At 39.7% G+C, this 21284-nt stretch overlaps 1 protein-coding gene across 11 annotated transcripts in view; it reads right to left on the bottom strand.

Moving 5' to 3' along the window:
* Positions 1–1327: 1327 nt before the first annotated feature.
* The window catches only part of SASH1 (SAM and SH3 domain containing 1), a 545811-nt gene continuing 525854 nt past the window's right edge, over positions 1328–21284 (bottom strand). For all 11 annotated transcript variants that reach the window (XM_035323248.1, XM_035323247.1, XM_035323250.1 and 8 more), the window contains 8 exons: positions 21046–21181; positions 19827–19996; positions 18595–18804; positions 17721–17871; positions 15337–15450; positions 7719–8854; positions 5922–6053; positions 1328–5119 (listed from right to left, as the gene is read on the bottom strand). In XM_035323248.1, coding sequence (XP_035179139.1) covers positions 4859–5119; positions 5922–6053; positions 7719–8854; positions 15337–15450; positions 17721–17871; positions 18595–18804; positions 19827–19996; positions 21046–21181 — 2310 coding nt within the window. In that variant the 3' untranslated portion in view covers positions 1328–4858. The remainder of the gene's footprint in view (positions 5120–5921; positions 6054–7718; positions 8855–15336; positions 15451–17720; positions 17872–18594; positions 18805–19826; positions 19997–21045; positions 21182–21284) is intronic.

The following is a 21284-nucleotide window of genomic DNA, read 5'->3' as shown; positions in this document are numbered from 1 at the left end:
GCTTTTCATGTCGTTCAGTGTTTGTTTTGTTTTTATTTCTATTTTGTTACTTGAGAGACTCTTGGAAACGGCCTGTCTTAGAGCCAGCGGCTGTCCCTAGAGGCTGTTTGAATGCTCTCCCCTTGCCAGCAGAGCAGTGCCCTCTGGTGCACAAGCACAGCAGTGGCCTGGTCCTCAGCTGAACCGAAGATAAGAATAGAGGGAAAAAAAATCCACAGTTCATCCTTGACATTTTACTGCATGCTGCCTCATTCCCACAAACTGTTTGCAACGTGGTACACTTCTGATGGGAGCGTTGCTTAAGGGGAACTGAAGATCCAGCTGCCTGGATGCAACCCAAAGGATGGATTTTTTTGTTTGTTTTGTCCTTTTGTCATTTCCACAGTTAGCAATGGCAAAAGTTAGCAGGCACAGTCCACCCTTTTCACTTTGGGCAACGATTCATACAAGATTAACTTCCAAGTATGGTGCACTGTTGCCAAATGGACTCGGTATCACTGCTAGATTGCTAATTGTACCCATTAATTACTCAGCAAATTTAACTAGAGCAACAAGGCCAAAGTATAAGCATGAAGTCACTTAAGTCAGCAGGAAGGAAGTCACATCCTACGGCTGCTTTGCCCTCCCAGCTGGACACTGACACCTCCTTACGGACTGCAGGGATGACCTACCTGCTCAGGAGTCACAGCCGCCCTCTCCGCAACGAGGCACCTATGCCAGCCCAATGGCACTGAGCTGCATTCAAAAACCAGGTTTGAAATCCCTTCTTTCAGGCAAGAGCTGGTTCTATCAATATTTAATTATTTTATTGCAACCTGGAAAAGCTCCCAAGGGGAGAATTCAGAGACCTCTCATCCAGATCTTCCTAAACCCAGTAACTGGACATCAAAGCTATCTAAGAGACAAAGATCCAAACCTCCTCAAGCCATTAACATAGCAAGGGCTGTTCGGGGCACTGAGCTTTGACAAGAAAGGGCAACAGCAGATTATCACCGATAAACTGCAGAGTCCACAACTGTTCATGAAACTGCTGAGTTCACTGAAACCATGGCAAGGAGGTTCAGACAGTAATGATTCACGTTCCACTCAACAGCATTTTTAGGACTCTTGCTAGTCATGGATTATCAGGGCTTTTAATTTTTTTTTAAATCCTTTTTTCCAGCTGTAGGTATGTGTGGAGAACACTTACACCATGAGGAACCACGGACTCGGTAAGCTGGAGGGAGGAGGCCTGGGACAGGAAATTAAATAGCTGCACATTGCTACCACACTAGTAAGTAGATCTTTTAGCTACATTAAGAATAACCAAAAAAAGAGAGAGACCAAGGAAATTTATTTACTTTTTATCTATGAACATATGACATATAATTATAGACAGTTTTGATACACAGGAAAACCCTTTTGTCAACCTTTTTTTTTTTTTTTTTTTTTTTGCTAAATGAAACAGCACAATAATCTTTACACATTCATATTTTGTTTTTTTCTGTTTTTTTTCTTTACAATACACAGCTTTCTTGGGTTGAAGCAAACTGCAGGACATATTGAGTACTGGTATATTACAGCTACTTACATCATTTAAGAACAGCAAATGGAGAAAAATAAGTTATTTAAATATTGATTTCATATACAGAAAGTGCAACTTTGTTAGTTGTTACATAACTTGCTTGACAGTTTTGATTCCCCAGAGGGTGTCAATTAAAGATAAAAGTATCTTGGACCAAAAGTATTATTTATTCTAAAAATAATACAGTACAACTGCACAGCTGTGACTTGGTGAATCGACCACTGTTGCTGCTCTTAGAGATGATGACCTGTTTGAATAACACAACGTTTAATGCTTCTGATCGTGCTCCCAGTTTGCATTTAAAGCCAGGCTCCTCGAAGAGCCCAAGGACTACCTGGGTAGTAATAGAGGGTTACTGATGGAAGCGCATAGTTATGACGGCATTCTGCAATATTTGGGGCTTGCTGCTTCTATTGTTAAATAGCTATTTGGGTTACAACGGTACAATGGATAGACACTTAACAGCATTAGCCTGAGCAGAGCAGGTTAGGATTCCAGCGGCAGGTTTCTTCTGTGCTTCCCAAGAGTCAAAGAGCAAACTTTTGCTTAGAGCACTGAACGGCTGCGAGGAAATGTAAGAGGTGTTACGGGCTGTACACCGCACTGCCTCACCTGCCTGGGGAATGCCACGGGTCACTGAAACCACAGCAGGGAAGCTCAAACACTGAGAAGCTTAAGGCTTTTTCAGATTAAAATATAAACTAAAATTATAATTCAAGTAAGACCACAGAGCACAGTCTTAAAAAGGAAAACAAAGCAACTACTAAAACTCACACACCTCAGAGTTCTCACTCTAGTCCTGGATGGGTGGGATTCGGTTTCCCTGGGCTATAGAATCATTTAAAAACAAGTTACAAAGAGAGTTTGGCACACAGGTTTGGCTTATTCCTGTATTTCTTCTGTTATTAAAAGAGTGGAGGAGAGCTTTATTATGTGAGTTGCCTTCCCCACAACAATAAGAAATTTGTTTACTTTTTTTATTGCATTATAGCCAGCTTGGGCTCTCCCTTGCTCCAAGGAAGCTGCTGTCTACTTACTTTTCCTCAGTTCTGGCCCCTGCCAGTAATCCCAGGAAGTCTCAATACCCTTTTCATCTCCTGCTTACTGATAGTTGCCATGTAAACCTCAGAGAGGAAATGACAAATCATTATTATTAAAAAGTCCTTTTTATTTTTTTTTTTTTCAATTTTACCAGCTGTGTGAAACATCTATGCTGCATGTTTCCTGATGCTGCCATATTAGAACACACCAATTATACACTGAGGACAACATTACAACCAAAGATCTGGAGGAGCTTTGTCTGAAACACTTTCAAGTTATACCAGTGAATTAGTTGCCTTCACATGATGGTGTAACTCCTGATGGGGACAGAATGCAAAGCTGGCGATACCAGCAGCCATCAGCTCTAAAACTAGGAAAGTAAGCCTAACACCTATCAGTTCCACCAGGATCCAAATTCATTGTCATCTGTAGTAAAATGCATAGTTATCCGACTTGAAATTTGGCCATGTAAGGACCATATATTGTAAGGACTTGTGTAGTAAGCACAACTCTCCATTCATCAATCTGAGAACATTTCATCAGGGAAAGTGTTATTAGCTCAATATGAGGCTGGGACAACTGAGGCACCGAAGAGTACAGTGACTTGTCTGGTTTTATACAGTAAGTTGATGTCAGAACTGATAATGGAAACAGTCACACTTCCTGGCCTGTGCCCAGGTTTCTCTACCTGACTTTGCCTACCAGAGTAAAGCTTGCTCTGTCTTCCGTGGAGCATTTGTGCTATAAGAAGCTAAAGGATACACCATACATAGACCCCAAAGAAAAAAAATAGTTATATGCTATTCATGATAATCTGTATTTGGTATATAAATGTGTACCCATATAGAAAAATAAAATCTGTCATTAGCCACATATATGAATGGAACATTTCACATGGATTTAGGAGAAAAATATTATTACATCATGAAAAAATGGTTCACCACGTATGCCAGAACAATGCTGTCTTCCAGTGAGAGGTAACATTAACACTCAGACATGAAGGATATCAACTGTTTTAAAATCACAGTGTAATTCGTAAGACTATAAAAGATTTTTTTGTCCATGCAATGAAATTACTGGATCTCATGATTTCTATGGGATACAATTTGATTTTTTGATGCATTTTATCTCCCACGAGTGATTTTTCATTTGCAGAAACCCACTGTTTGGAATCAATATGGTCAGGATACCAAGTCAAAGCTGCAGCATAATGATTGACAATATAACACAGTACACAGAATATGATTAAAATGAAAAGCAGTTACATATATACAAGGCAGTATATCTTGGAACTGTTTAGTAAGAACAGTAAAAGCAGACCATAGTGAACAAGAAGTTAGCCTCACAACCAAAACCTAGCATAACCCTGCATTTGTAAAAGCATCTCTACAACCCATAAGATGTCATGATGAGGCAATTTATAGAAGCTACTTCAGCTGGATATCACCCTAAATGCAGCTTAAGAGTGACAGGTTGAAAAAAGGCTTGGGAAACATGAATACAGGTATGTGAACATTAGGTAACTGCTTAAAAGCTTGTTTTAAGGCAAATAAAAAGCAGATTGCTAGAAAGCAGTTATAAAAATGACCTCAGTTCTGTACAAATTAAAAGAAGCTTTCTGACTCTCCTTGGGTTAATTGCATTGGAGTGACAGAAATGGACCATACTGTAAACTAATTCCAGTCCATTGACTTTGGCCTAGCTAAAGGCTTTGTGGCATTTTGGGACCTATACCAAGCAACAGCAAAGATGACCAGGGAGGAGGGGTATGTGATTAGCTCTAGACTGCTAAATAAATGGCATTTGCCAAACAGCTTCTACTGGGGCTTGCACAATGTCTGTAGGACTGACTCCAGGTATCTAGGTGTATGGAAGGCCCCCAACCTAAGGAGTTCTACGTAGAAATGGGGCCTATTATTAGCATCACTTCCACGGAAAACATGTAAGGGTCCCTTAATTCTGTGACACTGTCTGATCCCAGGCCAGCCCTATGCACTTTATGAAATAAGAATACTTTACAAGGGAGTGAGGGGGGAGGGAAGTACCACATCTATGTTACCTGGTGGTTGCTTCTCTTCTCCTTCAGTTGCCAAAGACAGCAATTGAAACATTTCATACCCTTTGAAGAAGATATCTACCTGTCCTTTGGAGCCACGTCCTCGATCCCTTTAGCTATGTGAAGTAATTAGGGCAATATCGGTGCAGGAAGAAGCAATGGGTTCCTGACCAGGCAATGCCATGCTAGGGAGCATGTTAAATTGCCTCTGGATCAAGAGGTTTGAAGAGTCTTGCTGCTGCCAGGAGCTTGCTTATGTGCCTTTCCTCTGTGATGCCAGCTTCTTGAAGGTAAGTTTGTGACAGAGAAGGCACTTTGCTCAGTGTGTTGAATCCTGCTTCTGTGAGTGGGCTGGAATACATAGGTAGGCCAATGGAAATCAGCCAGTCAGATACAGAAGTGATAAGTCCTGGGGAGACAGGTTTTCGGCAAATTTCAGTGAGCCCTCCACTTGGAATCTGGGCAGAAGAGAAGAAAAGAGAAAGAACATTAACGTTAAACATACTTCTTGTTTTACTGCAAGTCGTCTTCTGTTATTCTTCTAAGCCGGTAGAATTTGACAGCAGGTTTTACAGCTTCTCCCTCTCACAGGATGCATGTTGGGAGTGTGGGCTGTGGGCAGAAAGGCGAAGATCACCACGGAGAAGGTGAAACAGCAACAATTTTGGCAATGCAGATGCAGTGGGCAGTATTCAGTTGCTTGGGCAATTGTCATGTAGCATTCTGAATTAGTATGAAATCACTCAAAAATACCCAGTATCACTTCTTCCCAGGCTGATCCATTCCAGGTTGATCCAGGCAAAAGAGTATCAATTTTGCCTATTACCTCCTCAGACAGACCAAGCTCTTTTATAAAAAGCCACGAAGGTTTTTGATTGTTTCCCCCTCCTGCTTTTTCTAAGGAGAGGAGTGCAAAACGGCACATTTTGAGAAAGGAAAAAAGGGTGCAAAACCTGTTCAACACACACCATCCTCAGTGAGCGACTCACTGTTACACCTGCTGACAGTCTCCTTAGACTTTCCAGGGATTTGGTCAGGAGAAAGGGCTATGCACTCTCCTTTTAACTACTAAATGACCTCCTTTGGGACAGGGGGGAGGGACCTACTGCCCCTGTAGTACCCCTACATGTCATCCTTGCTGGGTGAGCACAGGTAACGTTTTTGTACCAGGACTTGACAGCTACCTCCCATTACCAGTAGTCAGTCCTTTTTAAAAGGTCTGCTCACAATTAAGAAACTTGGGTTTAAGGAAATACTTACTGCCATGCGATGCTGCTTCCTCAGCTGCTTTACCCGGATTTGGTCCATGTTTGCGGCGACATCCTTTTCAGGCTGGTCTAAGTCTTCCGAGTACCTCTGTACCAAAGCCTCAGGAATGCCACAGCGACCATGCTGAATGTTCCCAGCCAGCCACAAAGGAGAGGACAGGTGAAAGAAGTGTATCAGTACAGATCAATCAATGCAAACAGAAGTGTGGGATGGGAGCAAGACACATTTTTCCTTGAGATTGACAAAAATAATTTTACTTTGCATAACGGTGGGGAGGTGCAAAAACAGCAGTATGTATCTTTACCAGTATCTTTAACAAATAGCAGCATACGTCTTATGAGCTTTCAGATCACTTCCAGTCTCACTGAAACCAACAGCAAAAATCCTATCGCTTAACTTGAGCTGGGGTGTCCCCAAAGGGTATGTTGTTAGCATTTTCTGATGAAACTCAACTCCCATAAGCTACTGAACAGTAAGTAACTGGTTTTCACGATAAGTTTTTCTAGATAATTTTATGAGGTTTGGTTTGATCAGTTAACTGATGTGATCCTTCAGCCCAGCTGTTTCCCGGTGCTTTTGGAGGCTGCGTGACAAATCTCCAGCAAGTCTCCAACAGTGGTGGCAGGGCAAGGTCTACCAGAGACAGACAGGTAACAGCACAGCTCACGTCAAAAAACATTTCTTAAATTCTGATTTACTCTTTCCACATCATCCTAATTTAATTTGTTTTTCATGCGAGGACTGCTCATCTTTCCTCAGTTCATGTTTATTCCATGTTCTCTTTAAAAAGGATTTCTATACATTCCCTACCAGGACAGGATACTGGTAAACTCATACTTGAATCTCCCCATGCACTCTGACACTGCGGTTGGACCACCTATCCTGTGCTGGTGCAGAGTTCTCCCTGACTGCTCCAGACCACCTACTCCCAGGCACCACTTAATTGCAGAAGACTTCTGAATCAGTCAGCAACTGTGTTTTGAATCATAATGTATCCTAAGCACCAAAAGCTTTGGGCTATTACAAGCTTAGTAACATTCTCCTTTGTAGCATGAGATGTACCACATGTCAAAATTTGCCTCAGCTTTTGAAAGGGGTCAGAAGCATAAAATTCATGCAAGTCAGCTGCTGGCTCAGTTCTGCTTCTGAAGGGTGCAGAAGAGGATAGTCCAGAAAAACAAGAAATGCATGAGCCTTATTTACTGACAAAGGTATTTCTGGGATATGGGAAATTACCATGTTCTGTTCTTCCTTTTAACACTGCTCATGCATTTTAGCCAATGACTCTTCCAAGAAAACTCTTCCAAAGAAAAGCAATCCTCAAAGGACAGACTGGAAGTTAGGACTCCTTCCTTCCCAAAATGTCCTCATCACTAAGCTATTGATTCAGATTTTCTTGGAAATCTGCGACTTCCTTCTTCAGCTCCACTTCCCTACAGTGGCAGAGGAAGAGATTTCTGTGCTTGCTGCCACCACAGTACTGGTGGCCTGATAGCCTCAGTCCCTCTACAACATATCTAGACAGTTATTTTAGGAAGAAGGCCGAATATAAAAATATATTCGAATATAAAATATATAAAAAATAAAAATATAAATAAAATATAAAAAATATAAAAATATATTTGAATATAAAAGACGAGCACAGATATATAATGTCTAGAGTCTTAATGATTTATGGTTTATCTAGACCAGTTACTTGCAAAAATGCAACAGATAAGATAAAAAAAAAAAGACTAGCCCTTGGATCACTGGTAGAATAAAAAGACTGAAGCAATCTGCTCCACTTACCTTGTCTGAGTATGGTTCTTCAGTAAGATCAATGTCTTCAGACTGCAACTTGTTTTCTATCACCATTTCCAGATCCATTCCCCTGCTACAAGAGACTTTCCTTGCCGAAGCAGGACCGAGCTTTATCACGTGCTGCTGAACGCTAGCAGTCTCTGGGAGCTCTGACAGCCACGGCGGCAGTGGGCTAGGAGGGGTACTGGGCTCCTGTTCAGATGATGTCCTATGGGCAGGTACTCCATGAAAATCAACAGGAGTGGATGGGCTGGACTTTTTCACCGGCAAACACGGTGCTTCTAGACTTGAGTGGTTCCCGCTTGTGGTCACGGGAGGATGATATAATCCGTTAGAAAGGCGTTCCCGGCATTTTTTGGCAGGGACAGGTGGTGGCTGAGAGGGATTTTTTGGTTGCATTTTTGCCTCGTTTGTGCCTTTTTGCTCAGCTTCTATACCGCCCTTGAGGACTGGTGCATAATCAGCCCGTGCAAGGTCATGAAAGCCCTTACTCTGTATTTCAAGAGGTGTCCTTGTTGCAGGATGTGTCACCAAGGCAGCCTGAGCTTCACAGTTTTTCAGGGGGAATGGAACAGGCTTTCCACCCGCACTTTCCATTACAGAGCAGTCCAACTCCTTACCTCTTCCCTTGTGAGAACTGGCAGCTCCCTTACCTTGCTTAGGCATCAAGTCACCTACCATACAACTGCCCCCATGAGGCTGAGGTGGCAGGGCGGATCCAGTTGCCTTTTTTGCTATATCCAGTGAATCCTGAGGAAAAGAATCTTTCTTGCTAGTGTCCTGTAGGCTGGTATTGGATTCTCCCTGGAGATCATCCAGGGAGTGAGATCTTGGCCAGGTATCCACACCTTGGGGGCCATCCAGAGTTTCATAGCTCCGACAGACAGCAACTGGTAAACTCCTACGGTTCTTCTTCAGGCCCGTAACTACTGGAGGTTTGGCAGAGCTCTTCAGAGCACGATGTGAACAACTCAACCGGCTTTCTTTTTCCCCTTGCTGTAGAGTTTCTATTGACTTAGTCAGTGGGAGTGTGGGATAATTTGATAGCTGGTTTCTGCTGAAGTCCTTAAAGCTGTGCTCACTTGCTGATTTTGAGGGCAGATGACAGGTCCTTCGAGTTTTACCTAGAAGCAAATAAATCACAATTCATCATAAAAAAATATCCTCTGTGTACTAATAGGGGATCACTTCTAAATGAGTTTGAAACACAATAATATACTATTTTTTAACTCTAAATGCACAGGAACCCAGTACCATTTTAAACATGAATTTCTGAGTTTCAGCTTTACTAATGAAGAACTGATAATTTCTATCAAGTATGGAAAATACTTTTAGAATAATTACTGTCCTGTCTACTCCCCTGTTTACAGAGCTTTGAGGTCTAGGTCACTTAAACCTTTTTAAATGAAAATATATCCTGCACTTAGACCTGATATTCTATACCCGTTATATGAACTGGTTTGACCCCATGCAGATATAACTCACAAGTTCCGCCATGTTTCTCCACTCTTCCAATTCCTTTAGGATATTGATAAATATGTTCACCTTCTAATGAAGTTTACTAGATTGCTTTAAAAATGCAGGAGGAATGCTCAACATTTTTTTTTCTTAATTACTATGTATGTCAATAGTGTTATTTCATCACTTAAGTAAACAGCAAACTATTTTCAATGGTAAATCAGAAAGCAAAAAGGTGCCAGGAAGACTGATGTTGCAACAATCCCTTTCTAAAGTTACTTTTAGGAACAAAAGGTTTTATGGAAAAAGGTCTTACACTATGGAATTGAGACTGTTACAAAAGGAATTTTCAAGAGTGACTAATCTTAGTGTTATTCTCATGCCATATGCTTTATTAGAGTGGAAAGTCTTAGAAATGTGGTGTTTTATTATAACGATTTAAGATTTGAGGACTTGAACCAATATGACCCACATGTCCTTTGTAAGCTTTATTTTATATTTTTATGAGATATGCACCAACACTTTAAAGCAGTGTAGAAGTCCATCAAATCTGCTTGATAGAAAAATTCTGATCTCATTACTGTATTCATGAGCATGAAATACAAGGCCATTTCTCCAGTGCTGCAGATATATATATATATATTTACAAGACTGAAGTAAATTCGTCTCAGAGCAGACAACCTCTCAAAATGACAGCATATCCTGAATAATTATTTTTTTTTCTGGGTGACAATGCTACTTATGCCCTCCTACAGTAAACTTTCAAAAACAATGACAGGTAGGTAAAGCTTGGAACTTCTTTTTCCGGAGAAAAGGAAGAAAAAAGCTTTGGCTAAATGCTACCAAAATCCAATAACAATAGGTAATTAATTGCTGTCAATTAAAAGATCATTTAGTTTTAAAAGTCTGAAAACTTGGGCTAACTTCATTCAAACTGGTTTAATCTAGTGTACTTTTAAGCAATAGATGCTTTCTTTTCATACAGTTTGCCTTCAAAACATCCTAAAAGAAGCTTAATGTTTTGTTTTTGAATAATATACATTGCTCGTCTTAAATATGAATGCTGACATAAATCTACTGTGTGTTTTCCTTAGGGATATCCTATTTCCAAAATTCCTGTTATGCAAAGAAAGCACCTGCTTAACCTAAAAGGGAAATAGCTTGCTTTCCCTCTTTCTCTGCTCAAGGAATTTAAAATCAAAGGAGTCAGAAAACTAGCAAAAAAGGCTGAGGTTACCTTTAAAGATAAATATGGAAAACACTCCCCCCTCAAAAGGGAGTTGGCCACATTTACTGGTATGCCAGCCAGGTTATTCTGTCTAAAACAAACATGTGCCCACAATGATGAATACAAGTATACAAGAACTCCTTTCTCAGAAATCTGTACAGTTCAGCTCCAGCTAAATATCACCATTTTCCCAAAAAGCTAATAAAGACACATCACACAAGAACTTGGTCCCTTCACTACATCCTTGTATTCAGGTAACTTCGAGAAGTAGTAGAAAAACTTAACTACCTGCACCTTTTTGTGGAGTGAGACCACTGCCTTCTGAAAATAACTTACAACCACATTAAAAATACATGTTTAAGAAACATTACATTCATTTTTTAGTGCCCCAGGCACTAATGTCAATATGTAGTGAGCATGGAAAGGAGTGTTCTCTGTTCATTATTCATATTTGCTAGTACGTCTGACTTGGGCAGCAATTCACCATATTGTCTAGGGCTTGCTGTCACAGCTCACTTAACACAATCCGTGTAGCTTCTTTTCAGCCTGAAATATTCATCAGGGCTTACACTGGTTTTAGAAAGGCACACTGAGGTACCTCAACACCTAAAAGAAAAGTTCTGACAAATGCAACTGCTGTGTGATGTTGGGCTTTTACTGAAGTTACAATGGTATCTAGTAAACATCATTTTGTTTCTTTGGGATATGTCTGTGTAAAGTCCAGCAACCCGGGGGATGAGAAAAAGAAGAAATGGGGAATAGGAAAAGGAAGAAGAAAACAAAAAAATAAGGGAAGAAAAAATCTGGGAAAGCAAAAGCAAACTTTAGTTCATTCCAGCCCTGATTCACAAAAAAATACAAATGTGGTGAGAGTGACGGGAAAAAAAAAAAAAAACACATTTTTTTCTGCTAAATGAGTAACTGAATATGTAATCTTTAAGGTCTCTCCTTTAAAATTGTTTTAAAAAAGCAGTGGGTTCAATGCTTCAATGCTACTGTTTTGTACAAAGGACAAGGGTTCAGAATATAATTTCTCTTACACAGATTTGCCATGAGCAATGTAGCAGTATTACCACTGTGATTTCTCCTTTTCTACCTATTCCTTTCCTCCTCCTGACTGAGGGGTATAATTTCATTATGCTCTTGTGAAATTAACAAGGCAAGGCGTATTTCATGAAAACAAGATTTAAAATATGCTTTTGTTTTCATAAAGAGGGGACCTATATAAACAATGTCTACAAATGTAACATTCCCTCCCCATCTCAAAAAGAAAAAAGAAAATGAAAATAAAAGAGAAAAAAAGAAAAAAGAGAAAACCTACATTGGTTAAAGTGTATACCTATTAAGGTTTAAAACACATTTTTTTAATGTTAGCATTTTAATAATAATTCATTCTTATGACTTGCTGGTATAGGTAAGCAGTCTAATGCCTTTCATAGTGCGTTCAACTACAGCAGCATCTCTGATATAAACATGTGCAGAAGGACATAGGTGTCTGGGTGAAAACTAAGATAACCAAGATGATTCTTACACAAAATTAATGGAAAGTTTATATTATTTTCAATACAAAAGGTTCAGTTCAGCTAAAAGCATACTTTACCCCTTTGTTTAATGTTATGCTGCTGTTTTTGTTAGATAAAGCTGTGTCCACCTCTCATGACATAGTTATTGCTGTTAGAATACACAGAATGAACCTTTCAATACTCTGTTATCATCTGCCTCAAAAGAAAGAAAATTCTCTTTGGGAATATTTCCAGAGGTACCAGAGCTACAGCAATAAATTTTGAGTGTTTCCCTCATTACCTTTTCTGCGTGGAAGATCACCCTCAGGGAATTAAGAACTCAAAAGCAGATACAGAATATATTCAATGGCCTGTATAGATCCCAGATTTCTTTAACTTCTTTTTGGCATTGCTTTCTGTGCCAGTATTTCTGTGTGCATTTCAAACATCTCTACTGACACAATGAAGATGATGGCACCTGAGACGATCCTTACATCACTGCTTTTTTATGACTACAAACTAGCAGAAAACCACCCTAACATCAGGCAATGTGGCCATCTGTTTTGTTGCTTCCTCTTCTGACTAATTAGTACTGAATGCTTAAGTGCTTTGGATGCTCAGTTGGCACTATGGAAATTTGGGCTTCAGTTCTGAACAAATTAGAGAACATCATTATCCCACCTGATACAGTCATGGTTTGTCTCTCTTCAGCTCTGTGCATTGCATATGCAATTCCTATTCCTTTCACACCCCATCCCTCCTTAAAAAGGTATACATCACAACAGGAAAAGGTTCAAAGAAGCCAGGCATTATCAGAGATCAAGAATGACTTATAACTGAATGACTTATAATGACTCAGATTAGAAAAGAGAGGATTTGAGAAGGAGTATGTCAGAGGTCTATACACAGACACTGCTAGGTGTGGAGGTTTTAAGGAAGACCAGGGGTATTCATAAAAAGAAACAGCTTGAGGAAAATGGATGAATGCCAGGAAACTGTACCAAATTCATGGAATCCTTATCTCCTTAAATGATTAATTCTCCAAGAGCACCTTGGGAAGTGTCAAATATGCTTATGCTGTTCTTACACTCTTCTCCTAACTATCTGCTTTTGGCTGCTTCCTGAAAGAACTAGATTTATGATAAGGTTTCTAAATGTGTCTCAGACAGACAACTGCATGCAAGAAGAACTCAGCAACTGCACTGTTATCAGAAGTCTAAAGGAGAGTACATCTCTCTATGCCCTGTTTTAAATCAAGGACTGCTCTATATAGACTAATGGTCTGATCCTGTATGGTTGCTTTCTGCTCTTATTTTCTTCCTGTTTATCACTGAATAAGTTGCAAACTTTAGTCCTTGCTCTCTGCAAATTGCATTAAAATTACATTGTTCCTCTAAGTACATTGTGGATACCTATGAGAAACTTAAGTATTTCTGCAGTGGGATACAGAGAGGTACCTTAGAGAAATACACCTGTATCACTGCCATAATATGTGGCAAGCCATTTTTATCCAAACTGTAAGAGCTCTGAAATCTTGAACTGATGCCAAAAGGTGCAATATCAGCCAAAAACAGGGCCCTATACTGGCCATTAAAACGTTATGCGAAACCATTCCCCAGGAAATGTGAAGGCCAGTTTCTTCTCATAATTTCATTTTCCCCTCTATGAAAAGCAGCTTATTATTGCTGATCTGCACATTATGATGTTTATATTAGACAAACGATTATCCTCATTTTAACAGTGGAGCCTTCAATGTATTTTGTAAACAATATATATGCAAGCCATTACTGTCCATGAACCTTGCAGAGAAGGTGGAGCACGTTTCAGATTAACCAGCCTTGACAAAATCTCTGAATGACTCCCATACTGAATGTTCTCTTCATAATGGTTTTCAAAGCAAGCACTAAATGCATTTGTGAGCAAAAATGATACAGAAATGCAGCAAGCCACAGATGAAAAGCAATATAAAAATCATTAGTGGTATTTCACATTCTGCAAAACTCAAGACAAAAATAATAGTTTAAATGTAAAAGTAAGTATCTAAGCAGACAGGCAGTAACAATTGCTTTCAAAAGATTTTATTATATTGTTAAAGTAAGGAAAATGTACAGGCAGCAATTTAACTTCAGTGCTGTAGCTATCATAATGATGGCACTTAGAGATAAAAAGGAAAGAAAATTGTCACATATGCCATATATCTAGCTATGATTACATTCCAGCATGCCTGCTCCACGAGGATTCATGTTCAAGAAGAAAATTCCCTCTGCTTTCAGGAATTTAGTATATTGCCAATTTCGGGCATTCAGCTTCAAAGCAAATTGCAATTTTCTTCAATAAATGGTTATTTCTGAGTGACAGACAGACAGAAAATGCACATACCAAGAGAAAGATCTTTAGCTTGTATTTTAAATGGGAGAAATGGCTACTACAAGGGGCGTACAGTGTTTCTGTTTATTTTGTTCTTGGATTCTTGTTTATACTGGATGTTAGTGATGAAACTAGCCAGTCTGAGGCCAAAACAAGGCTGAAAAGCTTGGACTGATAATGCCAAGCACCAAGCGAAATACAAGCCAGTTTAATCCATTTTAATATTTCATCTCTAATGAAATATTTGTGTGTACAAGTTTGCATCCCTCAAGTAAGCAATCCTCAGTCAACACAACAATCTGATTTCTTCAGAACTGGGAGAGTAATATCGATCAGCATCCATTTCAGTAAATTTTCAGCGCACCACCTTTCATTGATGCAAGACAAGGGAGTTGGAGCTGAGCATAAGCAGTTCTTGCTTTTGTTTCAGCTTATTTTCTCACAAGCTTTTCAATTAAGTTAACTTGCTAGCCACTCGTTCATACACTAAAAATCCTAAATCTCTGCACCTCTGATCAGATGGTAGTGCAACATGCAACCTGAGCAAAATGAAAACAAAAATAACAAAGAAACAGCCTAAAACACAGTACATTATAGCTGTTTACCTTATAAACAGTTTTTGTGTAAGTTTAGCAGCAATTCACCTAATGCCAGTGTAGTTCAGATACTTTTCCATTGCCAGTGGTCCCTTAGCAAAGTGCTGTCTGAGTATAAGTAGTGCAAGCCGTATGAGGCATGGCTGCAAGACTATGATAGGGAGCAGACAAGACAAAGAATGGCAGTGAGAGGACCTGTTGCCTTATGATCACAGAAAAAATAGAAGATGATTTGTGAAATCTGAGTTGTTTTCTACCAATGCAAATAAATAAATTAGAAACAGCAGCAATGAAAACCAATGGCCCAAGTGAAGAGGGAAAGAGGCAGCCAGAGCAAGGGAAAAAGTCACACATGAAGGAGTTCACATAAGCTACAAACAGCAGCAAAAAAGATACTAAGTTATCTACTGAAAACAGGCTGCAAGGATTTTAAGGCTCGTTGCGGACATAATTACCATTCTCCAGGTTTTCACTGCTTTCATAGCAGCCAGAATCCCGAGGAGAGCATCCAGTAAGGCCTTGGCCTTCAATGAGAAGTTTCTCCTGAGATCCTGACTGGTCGCTGTTACCTAGAGGAAATGAGAATACAGTGAAAACAGAGACAGAGAGTCCAGTTGAGCTTATTAATCTTCCAATTCTAAAATAATTATTTTCACTGGTATAACAACAATAACAGATCTGTGTTTAAAAAAAGAATGAGCATTAGGAACAGCGATCACAAAGTGGTAAACACTGTTGTAAGCACTCATCCTGTTTGGCACAGGATTAAGCAACAGCCTCAGCACAAGTCTCAGGGAACTATGCTGTACACAATGGAAGCAGAATGAGCTGCGTGCACTCCTCAGTTGCCTTGGGGACAAGTCCTACAAATTACAACCACCAAAATTTATTTAAAATGATGGTGTCAAAGTTTTGTCTAAGAATTAAAATACATACCCAAAACTAAAGCAAAAACCATTAAGAGATTAAGAGAACCAAATAAAGGTTTTTTTTTTTTTTTTTTTTTTTTTAAAGAATAAAATCCTAACCCTGACTTATTTTCCAGATGGGACCATGAGGATGGATCAAGAATGGGTCTGGCAAAGTTAGGCAATGTCTCCTGAGGAAGGGGGAAGTGACAAGGGAGAGACTGGTGTTAAAAATCTCCTTCCTTCCTTGATCTGTGCAAAGAACCAACACTCGAGTGTGGTTCAGTTTAGGCTGCATAAACCAAATTCCAGGAATATACTGATAGCATTCAGTTAGAAACCACGTTTTGTAAAGAAACTAAATCTGGAGCTGAAGACACATAAACTTCATGATGCAAGGACTCAGTTTATGGTGCATTCCTCTCCACCCTGGCAATACAATGTCAGAAATGTTTCTTCTGATTCCTATTCTCAGCACATGAAAGGTAATTATGGAGTGGAAAGAAGTGCTGCTGCCCCTCCCAGGTTCCAGCTGTCTGGTCCCCATTTCTCTCTGCTCATCATCCGGACTCGGAGCCGGAATTTATACTTTCCAGCCACCACATCAAAAAGTTCTTGACCAAAATTGAAGGTCCCTAAAAAGAAAAAGATTCCTTCAGGGAAGTGAACATTCTAAATAGCTCTGCAAATATTAAAGAGAAGTTCATATTAGGTGACATGAAGCTACTCTGTTATAAGTGAAAAGAATCCAATTCTGCAACCGTAGTTTTATTGGGTGGTGGCAAAAGGCAGAGAAACTCTGGATGCCTCTTTGGGAACTGTACAAGAAAGATACATGTCAGTGAAAGCTCAGGCCAAAAAGCACAATCCAAAGATGCTAAGCACAAATCTCTTTATAACAGAATTAAGCATTTCCCACTTAATAAGCAGCTGTTTAAATTGTTGCTATGACAGTTTAAGCTAAACTGTAGGATTTTGCACAGAAGCAGCTGAGAAAGTCCTCCCACAATTCATTCCACCAATTCTCATCTGTGGGATACTAAACTTCTGCCAAAATTTAGGGATGAAGGGGAAATTCAGTATGTCTTAGGTTGCTTCAAGTAGGCACTGAAAGCATTCAAATTTCTGTCTCAAGCAATACTTGCTTTTCATATAAATGATTCTACTGTACCATGACTCTTGGCTACTGCATGGACGGTACAGCCCAGCATCTTGCTGTGCAGCAAAGACCCTGTCCAGTTTGACTGCCAGTGCTTACCCCGCTTTCCCTGATTTGTGTAACCACTCACCTGAGACCATCTGGACAATGGACAGAGTTGCACTGCTGCTCATTAGACAGATGGTTCACTATCTTTCACTCTTTGTACTTAACAATGTATTTTCTCCCTCCTGTGAAAATCGCTACATTGATGTATGCACAATCTGAGGCTACCTGTACAATCCTGTAAGTCCAAGCATCATATGCATGTGCAGGTAAAATCAGACAAAGCTTAAATCACATTATCCTTCTCCACAGACCTCTAGCTTCGATCTTTTCCTGTCCTTGATAACCTCAATCTCTTCTCTTTAGTCTAGAAGTGTCTTGTTGACTATTCACCATGCCTCAGCTTCTTATTTTGAGTAGGTTACCTCAGGATTTATTCTCAACCATCAGTATTCTAATGGGTAGGTGATGTATGTTTGACATCACTGAATAGGCTAGGAATGCAGGGCTTACAGAAACAAAGAGTTCTGTCAGAACAAATGCAAATCTTCAGTCATTCCTCAAAAATCTACATGCTGCTACATAGGAAGACCCTGGAAATAACTAGATTAGTGAAAAAAAAAAAAAAAAGATCAAAATCCATTTGAACTATTTCCCTGCTTTAAGGGGTTCACAAGGTTCTTGGCAGAGCTCTGCTGAAACTGAAAACCTCAAACTTCTCACGTACTATCATATTCCTGTAGAAGTTCCACAGCTGTGAGGAGAACAGCTCTGTGCTCAGGATCTCGGATGTTCAGTTCATCTAAATCCTCTTCTTCTAAAAGCTTGAAGGTATCCAGATCTTCATAACCATTGAACAGAAAAGTGGGCATATGCTCCTGCATAAGATGAAAAAGGAAAGAGCTGTAAGACAACATATTCATTCAACTTATTTTGGCAATAAAAATCCTAGAGGAGATTTTCACAACCAGCAAAAATATCAGTAGTTTAGCAAATGCAAACCACTTTATAACAGCAAAATTATAGGACTACAGCTTGTATAAACATTGCTCAGAGTTCAGGGAGGTAGCCGTGCCAGACTAGAATACTGCACATATTTCTGTATTTGGAATGCACTGTATTAAATTGTCTGGGCAGCGTGCTACCCACCCGCATAATATGGCACAGCTCTGTATGAACAGAGTACTGCAAACGATGAACAACAGCCACACCAATTTATCTTCATCTCCCTGAACAGCGACATGGAAAAAAAATATTTTGTAAAGATAGGGTAACTATTGTTATATATATATGTATTTTTCTATACTTTTGCTTGCTTTTGATGAGTGTTAGCTGGTAGGCAGACCACACAAAGATTTATAATGACTACAGTGTACTCTCTGGACAAATACAACAAAGAAGCCTGCAACACTTCCTCACAGGCAGTTCTGCCTGGCCTTAGCTATTTCCACTTTGCAGCTAAGACCTAATTCTGTTAAGTGGGGTAATGATCCTTAGGATTATCAATATGCTGTGCAACTTTCTAAACTAAGAGCTCCAGAGGTGATACCCTTCCCACAAGCAAAACTGTAGGGAAAACAGAGGAAAAAATGCAGTCAGACCTTTAAGTTGATGCGATCCAAGAGATCCTCAACTGACTTGGGCTGTGGGGGTCTGCTTTTCCGGCGCCTCCTGGTGGGCCGCTTTGGCTTTTCTTCCTCTTCATTTAACACATCGACATAGATAAATTTGAAAGTGCCAACTTTGTTGTTCAACAGGCCCATCCAAGTGCCCATGGGGGGTTTGCTGATGATATCAATGATGTCACCTTTCTGCAGACCAAAGAAGCAAGGAAGTCATTTAGGCATGCTTTGTGATGGATATTCAAGCAAACACATCATTTTTCCTTAGTTTTTCATATGCCCAGAATGGACAGAACACAGTGCATGGCACAGAAAACACCCTTTAGTTTTCAAAAAGTTAATGAGACCTTTTGCAAAGATTATAGCCCAGTGATGCATTGCTGCTGTTTTGTACAAATGTCTCCAAGCAGTGCAACTATCCAAAACTGGTGCAAATAAGAACAGATCAGACTGCTCAGCATAAAAGGATACATTCTTGCATCAGATCTTGTAAGGAAAGGAGACACGTGCAGAAAGAGCTCTGCAAACCTGTTGGTTTTTCTACCAATTATCTGACCGTAACAAAGAAAAGCATGAACAAGGTTTTGTATCCTTATCGAGATTACCTTACCTACACCTGCTTTAATAGGAATTAGCTGCCCTTGGAATTTTAAGTAATGAATGCCCTGTACAAAGGCAAATAGTTTGGACTGAATACTGCACAAATGAAATAAACACTGATACCCAGAAAAATTAAGAGGGAGTAACAACTCATGGTCAATTAATTCAGTATTAGTTCAAATTAACTTATATCAACTAAAATGCCTTTAGAGGACATTGTGTGTAGATGCAACCACGTCTCTTCCAAAGATTTTGAAAATTATGCCATTGATGGACTAATTCATTGCAGCAGGTAAAGTAGTTTTCCAGTCTTTCAAACAAAATACTTACAAAAGAGAAATGAAAGTGTGGCTTATTTTTATTTTTCCTAAAAATGCAAGTGTCTTTCCTTGGATGTGTGGAAATACTAATACTTACTTGCGTTTTCTAACCTTTGAGTACAATTTGAGCAACTCTCAAACGCATCAAAATAAGATAGGTTAAAAGGCCTAAAAAACCCACAGGCAACCTTATTAACAGACCAAGAATTGTACAGTTCATACAAGGAGCTCCTATGTAAGAGTTTTGCCAAAACACACATTTGACCCCTTAAAAACAAACATAGCTGGTACCTTGAGCTTCAGAGAGTCTGTATCATAGGGACTTGGAGTAAAATCAGTGTGAACCCTGGCTCTTCCACAGAAAGGCCCTCTGTAAGGAGGTTCTTCATCATCACCATCTTCTGATTTTACGCTCTCCCTGTTGCTGGTTGAAGAATCCGTTGTGCTCACTGTCTGACCACCTAAGCACATGTAAGCGACAGACTTAATATCAGTCCACAAAAAAACAATCTCTTTGTGAAGGTCAGTAAGCAGAGGCAAGACCAAAAAAGCAGTCAGAGCTTCATAGGAAACAGCTTTTTTTTTTTTTTTTTTTTTTTTTTTTTCTACAAAATATTGTCATGGGAGTTGGAACTCCTTAAATGCCCTTTCTTACACAAAATTATTCTCCTCGATATTTAACTGAGATGATGATTAACTAGTGCCTCACCTCTGAGTCACAGGAGTGATATTGTCATCTTTGTGCAAAGTTTTGCCCACAAAAAAAGCATAGTGATGTGAGGAAATTGAGCTCTGAATCCTATATGATGGGTCCAGAATCGCCCTCATTCACAAGTCTGGTTTTATGGTGACACTTTGTATAGTTTTTTTTTTTTTTTTTTTAATCAGATTGTATTGAGAACACACTTTGTTATTGAAGCATTGAGCTTTTTCTTCAGTGTTTTTGCCCAATATGTTCTTATTTTCTATTGATCAGTAGTTCACAGAATTAAGTTCACCCCATCTGGATCCTGCTTGAACTCTGCTTTGTGCTGGAGACAATCTTAACCAGATAGGTTTTAAATAATACTCCTCTAGCTAGTTAATGAGAAAACCTCAAGGTCTCTCTGGAGGGGAACCAAAAAAAAGCCCAGCAGGAGTGCCCAGCAGAAATCTAGTGTGAAGATGTGCTTGTTTGCTACTTGTCCTTGATCTGGAATTGAAAAAGCACTTTCACTCCATTGTTACAGGTGAAGGACTGTGATTCTAACTCCAATCATTTGCATTATAATAGGACCAGCAGACCCAGCCAGAAAGCAGGATTTCACTTTTTCAGGGCTCTGTATAAACACTGAGCAAGAGACAGTCTCTGCACCAAATAGCTTACAGTTCTTTGTAAGCCCTTAGTGACTAACCCTTTTTTACTTTTAACCACTGTTTCTGTTTTGCCTTTCTCTGATTCTGCTTACTGTGGAGATCTCTGCTTCCTGCAGCCACAAAAATGGAGCAACACAATTAGAACAGGACTTACTCATTGAGCTCTGGCCACTTAAGGAACTCCTCAGGCTCTCCACTGAGCCACCAGCTTTCAGCTTGGGCTTGTCCAGGGAGTCAGTGTCTGGTGGTGGTGATTGCGGAGAACCTGGCATGACCCCAGGGCTGGACTCCTGAAAGGCATTAAACCATTTCAGTTTGGTAAACAAGCACAGGAGCTGCTCATTCATATCTGAGGAGAGAACTTGTATTTTCCTGCTCTTTAGAGACAGGACA

This window comes from Oxyura jamaicensis, chromosome 3, assembly GCF_011077185.1.
Source record: "Oxyura jamaicensis isolate SHBP4307 breed ruddy duck chromosome 3, BPBGC_Ojam_1.0, whole genome shotgun sequence".
In the NCBI taxonomy this organism is placed as follows: domain Eukaryota; kingdom Metazoa; phylum Chordata; class Aves; order Anseriformes; family Anatidae; genus Oxyura; species Oxyura jamaicensis.
Note: the sequence above shows the minus strand (reverse complement) of the source record. Positions and strands in the feature narration are given on the sequence as shown.